General features: G+C 38.8%; 1 protein-coding gene and 1 long non-coding RNA gene across 2 annotated transcripts; one reads left to right on the top strand and one right to left on the bottom strand.

Moving 5' to 3' along the window:
• Positions 1-2,918: 2,918 nt before the first annotated feature.
• On the bottom strand, positions 2,919-9,642 carry LOC104684099. The gene is made up of 3 exons (XR_750910.4): positions 9,420-9,642; positions 8,045-8,108; positions 2,919-4,928 (listed from the first exon to the last, which is right to left on the bottom strand). It is a non-coding gene; the product is annotated as an uncharacterized LOC104684099 (long non-coding RNA).
• Positions 9,630-17,495, top strand: EMC7 (ER membrane protein complex subunit 7). Its single transcript, XM_039551887.1, has 5 exons — positions 9,630-9,941; positions 12,248-12,367; positions 14,259-14,397; positions 14,929-15,009; positions 16,850-17,495. Exons 1-5 carry the CDS (start codon positions 9,706-9,708, stop codon positions 17,000-17,002), a joined length of 729 nt encoding a protein of 242 aa, XP_039407821.1. The 5' UTR covers positions 9,630-9,705; the 3' UTR covers positions 17,003-17,495.
• Positions 17,496-17,498: the final 3 nt, after the last annotated feature.

Below are 17,498 nucleotides of genomic sequence, written 5' to 3'. Positions count from 1 at the left end.
CCACCCCTTTGACGTGTTGGGGCACATCTGCTTGGCTGAATTTCCAGCTCCACATCCTTGTCACTTATCCAAGTGAGCATAAAATGCCTTCATATTTGGCACACCTTGTTTCCCAAGTGATGTCTTGTCCCTCAGGTCTTCCAGGTTCTCACTACAAAACAACTTTGTGCCATTGAACTGTGAAAACTCAGAGGCTTGTGTGCCCTACACAGGGCAACTGTGGAGGCCACCATGGTATTTAAGATTAAGCTGTTGTATTAAGAGGGTTTGTGTGTGTAAATGTTTTTTAAACATGAATGCCCTACCAATATTCTACTGGGTATTAATTAAAAATGCCTACAGTTTCGAACCTTTACGAATGGTTGGCTGGTGACTAGTTAGGGAGAAATCCTGCTGCTTAGTGGTGAGTGGTTTGTTGGTTTGGGCTGGTGTTTTTTTCCTATTCACCCATCTTGCCTCCTCCTCTAAGTACAGTTCTTTAAATTTGTTGGTGGCAATTTGAATTTTCAGTTTTACAAGTTTGTCTTTCATGGTTTTCTGACCACACAAAATAATCAGGATGTTGGGTAGAGTGAGGATGTGTTATGTTCACAAAATGCTGTGTAAGCATGTTTGCACTCATTTCTCTGCAGAAGTATCCTTTTTGCCCTTTTCTCTTCATTCCAATACATTTATGTTTCTATTGGTGGCATGTCCCTTAACATCTCTAAAGGGGTTCTTTCCACCTCACAATTCGTGATTCAAAAAGCAGATTAGTTGCTTTCCAGATGAACAGAGAAGGTTGCTACTAAAGCTGAAAACCAGAAAGTGGGGGGGGGGACCCAAGAAAAACCACCAAACCACAAACAGCAATTCAAAACTCAACCCAAACCGAAAAAACTAGAATTCACTTGTCTCTAGCATAAAGTAGTGCTGTAGCCAAATGACAACAAATGCTGCTCTCCATTTTTCATTAAAAAGGAGACATAAGAATTCGTTTCTGAGCGGGGAGTCTCTGACATTACAAATTGTTTGGGGTTTTTTTAGGGTTAGTGCACTGTGATTTAATTTACTTTCTAAGTGAACATTTGGTTCGTGACCTCAGCCACCTTACTCTGAAGGGCTGTAAATAAGAGGAGAACGCCCTTGGAGCTTTTCTTCACAACTGGCAGCTCGCTAACTTCAGCTTTTACCTTAGGGACTAGCGAGGCATATTTCAGCATTTCTGTTTGCAGGATTTGGCATACATGCTTCTGATGCTGCTTTCTTATTTGATAGTTCTCTCTGAGCTCTGGAAAATGAGCATTTAGCCTCTAGTGATTCCTTTAAGTTTAGTTTGGTTGAAACAGTTCTGATGTCAAAGATTCTCCTTATGTGTAAGGAACTGTAAGACCTCTCTTCCTTTGTAAGCTCACCAAACCTAAATCTTGATTGTAATAGGCTTCTGTATTGAGAAATCATTAATCTACACATCTTAGTATCCTCATTAATACTTTTTTCCTGACAAAATTGATTTGTCTGTGGTTCCTGTGTGATATTTACTCAACTTATGGTATTTTTCCTACGTTATAGAGCAGTTTCTATCCATTAGCCCTAAGGTATGTCTCCAAGATACTGCTGTCCATGTGTTTCTGTTTTAGCATAATTGTCTCATTTTTCAGGCATTTATATGAGGTTGTCTTTTGGCCAGGAAATGTATTGAGAACTTCAACTGATTTTAATAGTCCAAAATAGTATCTTCACTGGTGTTTAGGAGAAGTAAGGTTTTTGATGAAAATATCATTTGTGTTGGCTTTGCAGCAATATAATTGAATTTTACTGTCTCAACAATGGGAGACTCAAGTGAGAGGAAGAACTAATTTGAGTCAGATGGCTCCAGCAAACCCTACCTTTTGTTCCCACATCTAGTGGTGAAATAAAAGGAAGATAAGCAGCAATTACTGATTTAAGGATGGTTTGAACCCAGCCTTAGTCACAGCTACTGTCTCATATATACGGCTGCTTCTCCTCACGGCGCTGCCAGCAGTCAGCCATGCGGAGCTGTGGCATGTGTGGAGCAGCTGCAGCACTGCTCCCCAATCTGCTTTGTGAGCTTCAGACACAGCATCACCTCTGCTAAGAGACCCTTTTGGTGAACCCTTAGTAGGATTCTTTCCCAGCTGAACTACCCTTAGAAGATGTTCCAAACTCTCATCTAATGTTATGTCGAGAATTCAGTTATAAAAGAACATGTCTGTCTTTCCTGTATGTGCCTTTTCTAGGTTAAGATGTGACTGTGTGCTTTGTACACCAGGAGAATGTTCTAATTTTAAATGCACAAGTTCAGACTTTCTAATCTCCCTATGTTTTGTCTGCCACAGAGACTGTTCAGCCAGATACTGGGCTATGTAAAAGCCTGCAGTGGGACTTGCTGGGGGTTCACCTGAGCTCAAGCTCTCTGTGGCCTTGCTGAAGAATGCTCCTCTTCCAGGTAGCTACACTGCAGCCTTTAAAAGGTCCAGTTGCTTTTTCATTGAGCATTGTGCTATGCTATGGAGAAAGGGATAGCACACAAGATTGTCACTTTCAGAGATGACAGACGGGTGGGTTTGATTTAGGTTGTACCTTTTCTAGACAGGTATTACCTGGGACCTCAGTGCAGTGTGTATTTTTGTTAAGAGTTTATGCACTGTTTCTTCCCCTCTCCATTCCACCCACCCATCCCCAACACTTTTGCAAGAATACAAAGCAGCCCTGGAAATTATTTGATTTTGTTTTCTCCTCCTAATATTTTGACATGTCAATATCTAAAAACATATCTTTACACTTGCAGGAAGTAATTGTAAACTAGACACCAGAGTCTCTGTCACCTGAAATGAACAACAGTTTTAAGATGCATTGCTGAATTCTTCAGGCTTGCAGGATACACTAAAAGTTGTAAATTAAATCCTGCAACACTCTTTCAGTAGATCATAGTTACTTTATTTGCCTAAAATAAGACTGAAAGCAAAGCACAAAGTTAAATTCAGGACTTTTGCTATCTGTGGCAAAGCTACTACTTCCTGTGAGCCCTGGATTTTGCCAGCCATTATAAGGAGCTTCCCAGAGAAGCCTGCTGTCAAATATATTTACAGTACACTTAAAAATAATGAAAGCAAGTAGCTAGAGGGGAAGAAAAGGCATTGCAAGGTCACTTATGCTATTATTTTTTTCCAAAAATGTATGAGAAATAGAAAAATGAACCATTTTTATTTAACTTTAAAAATTGAGGAAGGAAACACAGACTTCCAAACCCATGAATCATATGGCAAATACAAAACTTCATGCTGCAATTGGAAATACTTTATATGATAATGCTAGTATTATAAATCTAAAAATTATTTCATTTAACCCCCACAGTGCTTATTTGAGAATTGGCAAATCCTGCTTCAGGCTAAACTATTAAAGCAAAAAAAATAGGTATTAATACAATATAGATGGAATCACTGTACTCCCATAGGACTCTTATTTACCTCTAGTCTAAGGCTGACATAGATATATTTGAGTCAAACAGGAACTACTAGTACTACTAATTGCAACGCTGTTAATCACATTGCTTTAATGAAACTGTTTAACACACTGAATAGCAATGTAACAACGCATAGAAAATTAGCTTGTTTGCCATTGATTAATGATAGATAGTGTGTGCAGTTCCCCACAGTGGGACATTTGAGCAGTTCTCTGTCATGTACAAACTCAGGCTCATTAAGTTATGTCTTTACTTGCACAGTCTGATTCAGCATAAAAGCGCACACAAATAGCACTTTAAAGATAAAAACAAGAATGCACTTTAAAGATAAAAACAAGATTCATATTTAGCTTACTTACAGTGTAATGGAGGTGTAATGCACCTCCAAATTATTTCATTCAGATAAACAAGGTAAATACTGAAAGATAGAAGAACAAAAGTTGTTTATTTCAACAACAGCTTGAAAAGAGTCACAGGAGAATTACAGGTCAATACATTGAAAGAAGACAGTAGGAAAAAGTTATCAACAGTTATTCTTCTAAGTGTTGAATTTCCAAGAATTGGCAGTTGGTGAACTTGTTTAGGTATCATCTGTGCATGTGTAGGTTATGTATCTCAAATGTCAGCCTTGTACAAGAAAGGTGTGTAGAGACAAAACCGAGGAGAGCTACAGTTCTCAGCTTCTCAAAAATGGACATACTGTGTTTAAAAGAAAAAGGTTTCTACAGCTACTGCTGAAGATTCACTTCAATTCAGAATGAGAAAAGGAGTTTAAGACCCAGCTTTGTTTCTTTTGCTTTGTCAAACAGTGCAAGCTCACAGGTTTTACTACTTTCATATTTAGTTTGAATCTAGATTTGCTAATAGTACACACTGTAATAGCTTTTGTAACAACATTTTTAATACACCAAAGAAAATGCTTATCATCTAGAAATTGCTACTCCACTCCCACTTGCATTGTTATACTTTTAAGTCCCACTATAAATTGTGTAAAATAAATCTCCCCCAGCCCCCCAAGAAAGTAATTTAAGGAACGGTAAGGTTTGAAATAGGGCAAATCAATCTTTAGTTGTCTTTGGACATTCACCCTCTTGAAAACCAGCATCAACTTTCCTGATAGGCCAGAAATGGTTTAACTTCCAGCCAGAAGGAGGATCTCTGTTGCTTTTGGCCTTTCTTTCTTCAGGTTCTCCTAGCACAGAGGTAACTGTAGCATAATTTAAGCAACTGCTTAAGGCTGTCTGAATTACTGCAGCCCTTCACATGTCGGATGCAGGATTTCCCAGACTCTCTGCAGGGCAGACAACTTGTAGACCTGCTTTCTGAGCGTGTCACACGCTTGGTTCCTGAACAGGCTTCTCTCTGGTAGAACATTCTACGAAAGTGCTTGCAGCTACTTTGTGTTGCTCTGAGCTCCTGTCAGATGTGAACCAATTCTACACAGCATGTGAGCTTCTTGAGCCTGAAATACAAAGAAAGGAATGTCATCTTGTGGTTGTCTATTACTAACACTGCAGTAAAGCAAAAGCATGCTTTCATATGTCATTCTGTAAAGGATGTGAAGATAATGCTGTATTACGTGGAGGCCACCTTGTGGCATTATGGAAGTAAAATCCAGATGTAAAAAAACAACAGCATTTAGACTGCATACCAAGATATAAGGATGCTAAACTGCTTATATTTTTAGAACCCAAACATCACAGTGATGTGTCATTCTAGCCTCATGTGAATGATTACAGGTGCTTTCCATACAAGTAACAACACAGGAATCTGAGGACGTGTGTAGCATCATTCTGTGGGTCATAGCTTCTTACCTAGTCAGCTTAATGAATGCTGCAATTCTTAAACCCACTGCTTGCATGGTTAATGCACAATTGCTGCTTAACAGACATGTAGGGACAAATTTTTATGGAGAACAGGAGCAGATGAGGAGTGCCGTCAAAGTACTCTAAAACTGACTTCCAGGTTACCATCATGGTACGTATTTGTTCTGCTTGCATGAGGGAGTCTGGAAACTTTTACAGCAGGAAAATTATGCTCCTTTTCCCTGTACTTAAACTATTAATTAAATTCCTTCACCAAAGAATGAAATTTGAATTTAGTAAAGATCAGTTCAGTTGCAACCGGACAAAACTGGCTATCATCTTGCAATCTCAATGTCAGCATTTGCTATCTCCTAGGATAAGTGTGCCAAAGTAGAGTATCCTGTTCATGGTTTTGGACATATATTACAAGAAGATGAAAACAATTCATTCCTGGAAAAAAAAAGTCCTGAAGAAGTTTGCCTGGTCAGCTTGAGGTGAAAGCAAACAAGGGAGTAGGGGAATGTTATCTTTCTGAGACAGGAAAGTCCTCAATCATACATGCTGAGTCCATGCTGTGGGGGTGGACGTGTTGGAGATGCAGGAATTATTCTGACAACAGAAGAGTTTGCAGGGAATTAAGAGATTTTTCTGCCCTACCATAGAGTCATTTAGATCGCCAAAAGCCTTAGGTTATTGAGTCCAGCCAGTAACCTGACACTGCCAAGTCCACCACTAAACTGTATTCCATAAGCTTCACATCTCACATCTCTGTGTCATTTAAATACTTCCAGGAATGGGGACTTCACCACTTCCCTGAGCAGCCTGTTCCCATGTTTGACAACCCTTTTGGTTAAGAATTTTTTTCCCTAATGTCTTATCTAAACCTCCCCTGGTGCAATTTGAGGCCATTTCCTCCTGTCACTTGTTACTTGGTTGAAGAGGCTGATCCCCACATTGCTGCAACTTCTTTTCAGGCAGTTTTAGAGAACAGTAAGATCTCCCCTGAGCCTCCTCTCCTCCAGGCTAAGCAACCCCAGCTCCCTCAGCTGCTTCTTATGAGACTTGTGCTCCAGACCCTTCATCAATTTCATTGCCATTGTTTGAACAGGCAATCTGTTACAAGCAGACTGGGATTTTGGAGCAACTGAAGATGACCTGCATACATTTCTGCCCCAAGTCAGACACCCTCTCAGGGCATCTTATATTCAGAAGAACAAAAAGGCTGTTGTGAATTCAGGCTGCAATCCTGACTTTTCTGTCCGAATTACCATTTCTAGTGTAGCACAGTAAATTGCCAGTAGATGGCATTATGACTCCACATTACAATAATTTATTTTTTTTAAATGGTGCTGAAAGAAATATGCAGCACAATTTTTGCTAATTTGGTGTTTAATCATAGTAAAGCTCCTTGGGTAGGAGAGAGCTCAGTAAATGAGTTACCTGGCTGTGGCCTTTCACAGTACCTTTATGCTGAATTGTTCCATCTATCTTCAGTTTGTGTATTCTCATAAACCTGTTCTCTTGGCTGGGCATTTTGATTTCTTCTCACCTCTAAGTAGTTTATCAAAAACCAAATAGGCTGTAGCTATGAGTATTCTGATGCACATGTAGTTCTTATTTATTCTTCGTGTCAGTAAGGACTGTATCTTTGCTTCCACTGAACATTTGTGAACCAGCATTATTCATCTGGTGTGTTGTGTTGTTATCTGTGTATCTATATTGGGGAACTGACTCAAAGATTATGGTCAGATTAGAGGCAGATGGCTGAAGGTGCTCCCTGCTTGTCTGGTCAAAGTCAACACCTCTGCATATTCAGCCTGAGTCACGCACAAAACAGATTTTGGGCTGCTGCTGTTTGTGGTCCAGTGTCTGTCTGGTGTATTACAGTAAACCAGTATCAATGACAAATCATTTTCAAAAGCAAATATTTAAATACTAGCCAAGGTACTATTAGCTTTATGGAAGAGAAGTTTTCAGAGCAATTACACTGAAATGTTCAAAGATGAATTATATGCCTTACTAATGGTGACCTGTAAGCAAAAAACACGTAGCAAGTTTTGCTAGCATTCCGACTGTGAAAAGGATTCATCAAAAAAAAAAAATTCTGCAGCATTTTTTGCAAACTGCTTCTATCCTTGGGAGATTAAAAAACTCTTACTACTTAAGAGTATCCAACAGTATATAAACTGCTTAGTTCTTTGTAAACAGCTATGATGATCTTAGATTCTGATGTGGTGTTCAGAGGCATTTAATGGGTCTCCTCTGCTTTTTCAATTTGTATGTGAAACCAAAGGTGACAAGAATCTGGAGACACAGATTTCAGTGTTACCAGTGTGATGGCATTACATTAATCTTGACCTTCTCTTTGTTCAACCCATTAGGGGCTGTCAGCTCTACTCCGTCTGGCTGACAACTCTGTACCGTTAGCGGCAGCTGGTTGACAACTCAGACAAAACCGAAAATTTGCTTGTGAGCAGGATAGAACTTTTAAGAAACTTGTAATTTTCTATGTAGCTGCTAGTCAAGGAGGGAATCCGTCAAGGAATCCATAACTACGTGGAAGTCATTCTTGACTGCACTTTCAAGTTCATAGAATTGTTTGGTTGTTTCAATTGAACTGAAACTGTTACTTGGCTGTTTTATCTGTCTTTTGATGAGAGATTCACTTGAAATCAAGCTGCAGAAACGACTTTGCTAATAGTAAAGCTCCTTCCAGAAAAAAAACAGGTAGCATCTCCCAGCTGATGTACTAATTGTTTTGATAAATACATACCTGGATATTTTTATGTCTTTTTTTCCATCTGTACTACTGTTCTTCTGGGATTTGTTCTTTTTACCTAGAAGACAAACATCCACAGCACAATATGAAAACTCACAAAATAGCATTGTGAAATCCACTCAAGCTGCCATTCTAGCTAGTCTTAGCCAAATAAAAAGGCAGTAATCAACCAAGTTAATTTTTTTCTCAGTTGTGTGCACTTAGAGATATGGTAACTAATACGTCTGTATGAAAGAGAACTTTTAATATGTAAAGAAGTTACATGGTGAGAGGACAAGAGACTACTAACCTAACACTGAAAAGTGTGCATGCCAATGCAGCTATTGGATAAGGCAAGATGCTGTTCAATTAACCTTTCAGTTTGTTAACAGGATGATATATAGAGAGAGAACAAATAAGGGTTTTTTTCCTTTGGGTTCTCCAAGGATTTAAACCAAGAAACTGTATTATGTAGGTTATAAAAATAAATTATTAGGATGAGGAAATCCTTAAAAGTGGAGGGCATTATCATTCATACTGTGGTCTGACACTATCCTAATACAGTTCCTTGAGGGCATTTTAAAAATAGGAGCATTTTTACACTAACTGCATGTAAAAACTAGTACCATGATCTGTCACTATGAAGATGATGTCTGTCAGTGGTGTTGTACTGGAAAGAGTGTTGTGTCAGTAGCTTTAGTATAAATGCTACTGCTTAGTGGTTCTATTGGTAAGTACTTCTAGTACTATTCAGTTCTGGCATTCTTAGGTTTCCACCCCCAAAACTACTGGAGTTTTAGGCATTTGTGAACTTATGTGACAGAAGAACCTCACAGATCATGTCTTCCTGATTTTCTCCAAAGTAGACAGCTCAGAGATACTACCAGACAAATAATTCACAACATCCCACTGACATAGGATGACATATGCTTTTTAAATCACGCCTAGTATAATGTAATGTTTTTATTATCAGCTGATGACCAGGTTCATCTTGTCTAATGATGGTGTTTTCCACAGGTTCAGTGATTAACTCTGACATAAATAAGAGAGGTAAAAGGAAGCAAGTGTAGCCACAACGTGACAACGAATACATATGACATAACAGGATATGCTTTGTAAAGGGAAATTAGGGGGCAGGGTATTACAGTCCTCCTGGTTTCTCCCATAAATCTGTGCCCGCCTGCTAAGTAACACATTTTCATACTATTGTAACTAATCAGAAACAAACTGCAGTGCTACAAATAATTTTAAAAGATGACACTTTAGGCCACGTTTAATCTTTTGTACGCTTTTTGTTACTTCCCCCCCCCCCCCCCCAGAAAACGTTTATTAGTCTTTTGATGACAACTGTTAAGATTTCTAACTAAAATGCCTTAAATATATCCATTACCAAGAAAGGTACATCAACTTCTTACGCGTTTATTTTCTTCAGGTTCACATTTGTTTCATTCCACATTTTATGTGGCAACGTATGTTATCCTTTGCTTTTACTCACAAACCGAACCACAAGGGAGCCGTCCCTGTTCTTCCAACACCTGCTCGTGCCGTGAGCCGCGCGAGCAGGGACCCGAACGCGCTCCCCGCTTACGCGGCGGCAGCGCCGGGGGCGGGGCCGCGCCGGGCCCGCCCATCCCCGCCGGCGGCGGGCGCAGGCGCAGGGCGGGCGGCGCGCGGCGATGGCGGCGCGGGGCGGGAGCCTGTGGCTGGCGCTGCTCTGGCTCTCGGCGGCGCCGCTGCCCCGCGGCGCCCGCGGATCGGAGCCCGTCGGGCCGGCGGAGCCGTCGGGCGGCGCGGGCCCAGGGGAGCGGTTTAAGATCGAGGGCCGGGCCGTGGTGCCGGGGGTGAAGCCGCAGGACTGGATCGCGGGGGCCCGGGTGCTGGTGGACGGGGAGGAGCACGTCGGCTTCCTGAAGTGAGCGGCGGGCGGAGCGGGGCGGGGCGGGGGCTCGGGTCCCGCGGGGCGGCGGGCGGCCCTGCCCGGGCGGGAGCCGGCGTCTCCCGGGGCCCCATGGCCCGCTCGCAGGGCTGGCCCGGTCCGGCCCTTCGATGGCGGGCGGCGGGGGCGGCTCCTGCAGGGCTCGGCCGTGTCCCGGTCAGCCGCGCACAGCTGTGGGATCGTGGAATCACAGAATCCCGAGTTGAGCTGCTGGCGGTACTGGGAACACTGCACTCACTCCCCCCCCCCGCCTTGTAAGGGGCCGAGCACGGGCAGCCGCGCAGTGCCGTAGGTTTTGGCCTCAGCCTCCAGCAGACGTATCCGAACTGATGACTCAGGTTACTGGCCAAAAACTTTGGAACGTAATTTTAATTTAAAAAAATAAACAACAACTAAAACAAACAAAAACCCCAAAGGAGTTTGCACTGTCTGGAGGACGATGTGTTTATTCTCAGCTTCTGTTGTAAATTCTGCCACTTCTTATTTAAGAACCTCACCTTGGCTAAGAATTTACCCGATATGGAGACATGTTTGTTCATGGCAGAAGTTACAGTTGTAGTTCTGTGTTAAGAGTACTCGTGAAAAACCTTAACTGTACTGGGGAAAGCCGCTTTAAGAGATGTGGCTTTATTCCTTCACACATCATCATGCAAATGCCACTGGAAGCTGTAAAGATTCAGTCTCCGGTGGTACTGAATATATTCAGATAAGCAAAAGATCTAGAGAGAATCTAAGGCACAGAAATTATCCTGAGAATTAGGAACTGAACTAATGTCATAATTTCAAGAGTAGAAGTAAATTCTAAAATCTCTTCATGATTTTCAATACAGTATAATACATTGCTTTTAAAAGATATATAAAAATGAGATTACATGGAATTAAGATGTACCCTCATAAATATTCATAATTTTTAATTAATCCCTCTGCAATAAGAGTTAAATTTAACTTTGAGTTCTGTCAATAAATTAGCACAACAGATTCTGCTCTGCAGATCTTGTAGAATCTTGACCGTGTAACACCTGCTAAGCCACTACAAACAAGTTATGAGAGCCTGACATATTTGGGAGCTGATTTAATAGCTGCTATCAGGCAAATTTCTAAATGTTTAATTGAAACTCTAAATTTCTCAAATACTGTAAAGAATGAAAAATTGAAAGGAAATTCCTAGGGAAACATCCTTATACCACTTGCAGTATAAGATAGTGTTAGCATTCTTAGGGATTCAAATCATCACATAAAGGTGGGTAGGTCCTTGCATGTTAGAGAGAGGTCTGGTATGAAGGACATAATGACAAATTCTTTGAGAATTCACTTTTAAGAGGGCACATTCATTTGTTTTTCTTCTCCCTGTTTCTGATGTGTTAGGGTTTATTACAGTTTTTGCCCTTTGAACAAATTTTTGTCTTAATTTTGAATCTTATTTTCAGGAAAGAGATCTTTGATGTTGCTCTTAACAAGGTAGAGAGCACAAGGGTTTTCTTACTCAAAACTTCTGGAAACACACAGGAGGAAAACTTCTGTACTGTTAAGGCAACTAGTGCTGAAGCTTTCAAGTAACCTTTTACTAATATTTTCATTGAATATTCAAGTTTCACATTTTAAAAGAAAAGCCACCTGTATAAAAATCCCTTCTGTGTATATGTTCAGAGCTCTTTGTTTCCTTATTGCTTATTGAGCTTTCCGGCGTGGGCTGGTCCTAAAGGGAGCAATTAGAATTAAAAACTGCTATTTCGCAACAAAGGCACAAATTGCTGTTTTTGTGCATTGCAAATCGTCCCTAATACCAACCCACACTATGCAGGATGTCAGTCTGGGAGGGTTTTTGCTTTCAGCAGAAGTACTTCATTGAATGTATTTCAATGTAGTAAAAAGTTTATTTCAAGAAAGTTTATTTCAAAGAAGTAAACTTCATTGTATGTATTTCAGAAGGTGGAAGGAAGGTGTAAATTACTTCTGCCATCACTTGAATACATGAAATATAACTTATTTCAGGTCTTATTTGGGCTGCTAAATTATTCTGCCAGCAAGACAACACCTTGAGGGCACAACAAAATCTTTAGCCTAACAGGGAATTTCTGCTACTGTTGCGGCATGCATTGATGAACTTAAGGGGCTTGATATTGTGAGTGGTGACTGATTTAAATTTTCTATTTGGTCACTGTGGTTATATTAAGAATTATAATATAAAATGATACAGCTTCTTTAAGAAAAAATCCAAGAGAGAATCCTGTCTTATATTCTGGAGCATACTGAAATATTGCGGAACTCACTGTTTTTTTCAGGACTGATGGAAGTTTTGTGGTTCATGATGTGCCTTCAGGATCTTACGTAGTGGAAGTTATATCCCCTGCTCATAAATTTGAGCCCGTGCGAGTTGACATAACTTCAAAAGGCAAGATGAGGTGAGCATTTCCTGATTTGCCTCTGTACTGATGAATTTCATGTGCCTGACAGCACAGTACAAGAACTCATGGAAACAGTGCTGTAGATCAGATGCTCCATCTCAGACTGTATGTGTCAGTTTCTTTTAACATCACTTCTAGAAGCACGTTTCTCAAATTTCAAAGTCTGATATCTTTCTTCCTTTCGTATTTATGGCCTGAAATAAGAAAAAGTAGACTTTAAAAGTCCATCTGTTTGTTTGCTTTTCTTATTTTTTTATGCAGCTACTCTGAAATAAAATCTAGGCATAAATCAGTTAACTGCTTTATTATTTGTTAGCACCTTTTTTTTTCTTCTTCCCTTTTCCATTTCTTTAATAAATGTTCTATCAGGACTTGGCACAATGAACTTTTAAATATTTCTGTTGCACCCCTGTAGGAGACTTGTTACAGTTACTGGTTAATACTAGCAGTTGACAGTTTGCATGTTTTCTGTAGGATTGTTAGCCTGTTTTTATGCTGTGGCCAAACCACTCCTGACTGTATACCTGTAAGTGCAGACTATTCAGTAGTACAGAAAAATCTGTCTTAAGGTGGTTTTCGTTTAAATGAATATGCTTGTAGTTACTTTTTCTTTGTCCAAGCATGCACATAGCATCTTAACTTCTAGGAATACAATCCTCAGTGTAAATACTCCAGCAGTGTATTTTGGGGGGGGGTGTTAAAAATTGAAATCTCACTGAAAACAGTGAAGTCTGTTTATAATGCCAATTAATATAATAATTTATAATATGATTATAGTATATAATTAAAATATTATAATAATGTTTAAGCTTATAATAATCTCGAACAATTTGTCTGAACTTAGTTTTTTTCCAAACTTTATGTCATTTTTTTCATACTTTGTTAGTATCTTACTGGCAGTAATTAATATGTAATAAATACAAAGATATATACGAAATATTGGGTATAACCTCAGCCTTAGCACTGTTAGTGTGTCTAAGGACTAGTGAGATGACAGATTTGATGTTGAGTAAGTTGCTAGGATACATCTGCAGAGGAAAGTAGCAGGAGGCTTGGCATCTCTACCAGTCCAACAGATAAAAACTCTATAATGAGGAATGCAGTTGAGGAGTCAGAGATGCATGAAAAACGATACTTGGGAAAAATGTCAACAGGGCTTTTTTAAGGAATGTGCTGCCTTAGAAAAATATGCCTTTAAAAGTTCCTAGAAAGAGGAAACAGCATGTGGATAACATGTATTTGGTATGATCTACTTGAAAATCTCAAGTTTTTGAAGAAAATACGTAGTATAAGGTAGGAGGGAAAGACATTCTATAGATGAGTATTTGGTGAAAAGTTCAGAAGGAATAAATTATTTATGGGCAGAAGTCATCCCTGGAGTTGCACAAAGTAGGTAAATATTCATAAATCATGAGAAATGGGTCAAGAGTGGCAAAGGTGTTAGTACTGAGTAATTACCTAAATATGAGGCCCCAATGAAGAATACTAGTGAAGAACTAGGGAAAAACCTTACAAAGTAATAAAGACCGAGATTCAGTATTGATAAATGCAAAATAATGCACTTACGGAAAAGGTACTAACTTCACATCCAAGTAATTGATGTCTTGAGCAAACTGATTAAAGTACACTGCACTGTTCAAATCTGGACCCTAAACAGCATAGTTTTTCTTGCTCGTTACCAAGGTGACAACAAATGTTTTGCTTTTGATTTCATAAAACATGCTGCTGAGAGAAATCAGCTTTTGAAAAGTGAAGCCTAGCTGACACTGCTTAGCAGATGATTTTGTTTGTAGTATTTTATTAAAACTTGTTCGAATTTTTTAAAATCTTTATTATTTACTGAAGATTCTATGTTTATATTTTCAATTACTTACATTTTGCTTAATAGAGCAAGATACGTGAATTACATCAAACCCTCTGAAGTTGTCAGGCTGCCTTACCCACTCCAGATGAAATCTTCTGGACCACCTTCATACTTTATAAAGAGAGAATCTTGGGGATGGACAGATTTCCTCATGAACCCTATGGTATGTACAGGAAACATGCAAATATTAAAAGTATACTAAGGATCCAAATACAGCTACTTGTGAGAGTACTAAGAATAAAACAGTTGAGGAAAAATGTGCATTTTTCCTTTGCTCTTTTGAGAGGATTGTATTCTTTGTTTTCGCTTGCTTACAAATGGAAAGTTTTTCTGTGACATCTCCTCCCCTATATACCACTGTTAACGCACGTCCTCTGAAAATAGCCCGTAGTCTCCTCCTTTGACCATGTGATGCTGTTCTAGTAGTGCAGAGATCAACATGTTGCAAAATTGTAATTGCAACAGGTGTAAGAGAGAACAACCATTTGCTTTATTGGTCCAACTTTGAAATCTATTATTTAAAGCACAATAGTCCCTTATCAGGTTTCTTTCCTGACAAGTGGATTAATGTTACTGGCGTACTGATTCAGAATGCAGTAGTTCTAGAGTCTGGCTGTTTCGTAGATCTTAATTTTATTTTAGTAGGTCTAAAAGTGTTTAGAGCTGAAGAGGTATTTTCCTGTTTTCTCTGTAGGTGATGATGATGGTTCTTCCATTACTCATATTTGTGCTTTTGCCTAAAGTTGTCAACACCAGTGATCCTGATATGAGGCGGGTAAGTATGTTTAATTGGTGCATCTGTAGAGACCAAAGATAATGAGAATTCAGGGCACAGAAAGTAATAAAAACAAAACTGTGCTTTAATAGAAGGCTTAATGGGCATCATTTATTCAGCTGATACATTGCTGCTGTTTTAACAACGCGTCATTTAGTAAGTGTCAAGTGTGTTGCGGAGAGTGTGATGTGGGATTCTCTTTCCCTTCAGCCTAAACCACAGTTTAGTACACTGTTAAATCCAGATGTCACACTAGTGTGTATGATATGGAGTCTTAATGAAGTCATTAAATTATCTGATTTATTGTCCTTTCATCATGCAAAATGCCAAATAGCAGAAGGCTAGGACAAAGTGGAGATTCAAGGTGTTTGCTAAATCTTTTCTTTTTACAAGTATTATTTGTCTGTCATGGGTGGCTGCTTTTTGAAGGCTTGGTTAACTAAAAACTCCTTTTTGTGTAAATGACCACTGTCTTCAGTAGTACTTTATAGGTGTCTGAGGTTTTTTTGGGGTTCTTTTAAATAAGTAATAGCTTTAGAAAGCATATCAGAGCTGTGTAATGCTCTTTTGGCTATAGTTTGATTAAAAAACAGATACAAAGATATGCTAGGTATTCATGGCATGTTCTTCAAACTAAACTGAACTCTGGAAGTTGAATTTTAAAAAAAGATAGTCACATATTTCTTACTTTTTTCAGTGATCTGACACTGCTTATGGACAGGCTGTTATGATGGTAAAACCATCAAAACTTCTGATGATTTAGTCCTTATGATAAAACTGATAGGACTTCTTAAGGAGAAATTTACCTTTAAAGAGTAGAAAAAAGTTGTTTTTAAGAACTAAATTGCAATGGCATTCTCTAGATGACCATGTATTAAATTGTTAAGTGTTAACCTGTGGAGTATATGGAGCTTGTATAAGGTTTTTCAAATTAACTTGTTTTCCTTTATGGAATCAGCACAGTACTAGTTTGTATAGAAAGTTTAATGATTTAGTAACTGTGCTTGTTGTAGGGGTGTTAACTACAGGTATAGTGTAGAGGCAATAGTAACAAAGGCTACTAAAATGCCTTGAAAGCACTTAAAGATCCATCATTCTGAATGGGAGAAGAACAAGGTGACAATCCCACATGAAAGTCACAATTGCTATAAGCATTATCCCATTGTGGATGTGCAATTCAGCTGTTATATGCTTTAAAAGTACTTCAAGACTGGTTTATTTTAAAACATGCTAATTCATCTCAGAGAACCACTATGCTAAACCCCAAAGTTACATTAAGCTTATCTGGATATACGGTCTTACATTAAAATCATTTCTTTCTTGAAGGAATGAAAACTCAGCTGCACTACTCTAGTAGCTTGGTGTCAGAAAGTAGGGCAAGAAATATATCTAATCCCTTTAAACAGCATCAAAAATTTGTTAATTTGCTACGAATAATACTAATTTGAAAAAAAAAAGTGTGACATCTATGAGAACACAGATCCGAATATCTAAACAATAGCCTAGATTTTAATATGGAGGAAAAAAGTGCTGAAAATAAATAATTTTTATCTTTTGGATTTTTTTTAATCAGATGCTTGCCCTGTCAGACTGCTTAAGACATGGTTACCATTTTCCATACACCACTGTTTTTAGTTTTGGGGTTTTATGTTTCTTTGTGTAGCTGGGTGTTTAGCTGTGGTTGCATTAAACTGTGTAGCAATATGTATCCTGGAGCACTACAAAAAGTAAAACAGTACTGGGAAAATTGGGTATCCTTCTCATACAATCTTTCAACTGATGCCTTAGATACAGCCAGAATTGTTACAAGCTATTAAGATTATCTGATCTTTGCGTGCAGGAAATGGAGCAGTCAATGAACATGCTGAATTCCAACCATGAGCTGCCAGATGTGTCTGAATTCATGACAAGACTTTTCTCTTCAAAATCTTCCAGCAAGTCTGGTGGTAGCAGCAGTAAAGCAGGGAAAAGTAGTTCTGGAAAAAGGAGGTAGTTAAGTCTTCTTCCTAAGTCTGAGTTTGCACAGCTGTTTGTTATCATGTGGTGTCATGTTTATTTGTCTTGAAAGATCAAAAAGCCACTACTGTAAACTTTAACCAGGCACAACATACATTATGCTACAAGTGTGGTTTGTAGCTTTTTTTTAGACTGTATAAGCTGTTTTGTACTTGACAGTAAGCAAAAGAGGACATGGCTTCAATACTGTACCTGTATAAAGTTATTGATGATACTGAATTAACTATATTGTTCTGTAGAGAATTAAAATAAATTATACAATGTGCTTCACAGTGATGTCTTAAGACAATGTATAAAAAATTTCAAAGGTAATAGAAGTGGAATTCAGTTTTAAGATGTCTTTAATGTTTTACACTTGCTGTTGAGTTCTGAAATGAACTAATCATCCTTTCAAAATTGAGTTGTGAGTTTACTAAGTAATTTGCTGTATCAGCTTGTCACATGTTAACATATAAAATCATTTTATTTTATGC

Source organism: Corvus cornix, chromosome 5 (assembly GCF_000738735.6).
Source record: "Corvus cornix cornix isolate S_Up_H32 chromosome 5, ASM73873v5, whole genome shotgun sequence".
Lineage (NCBI taxonomy): Eukaryota > Metazoa > Chordata > Aves > Passeriformes > Corvidae > Corvus > Corvus cornix.
The sequence above is the reverse complement of the archived record's forward strand: the minus strand, read 5'-3'. Positions and strand labels throughout refer to the sequence as shown.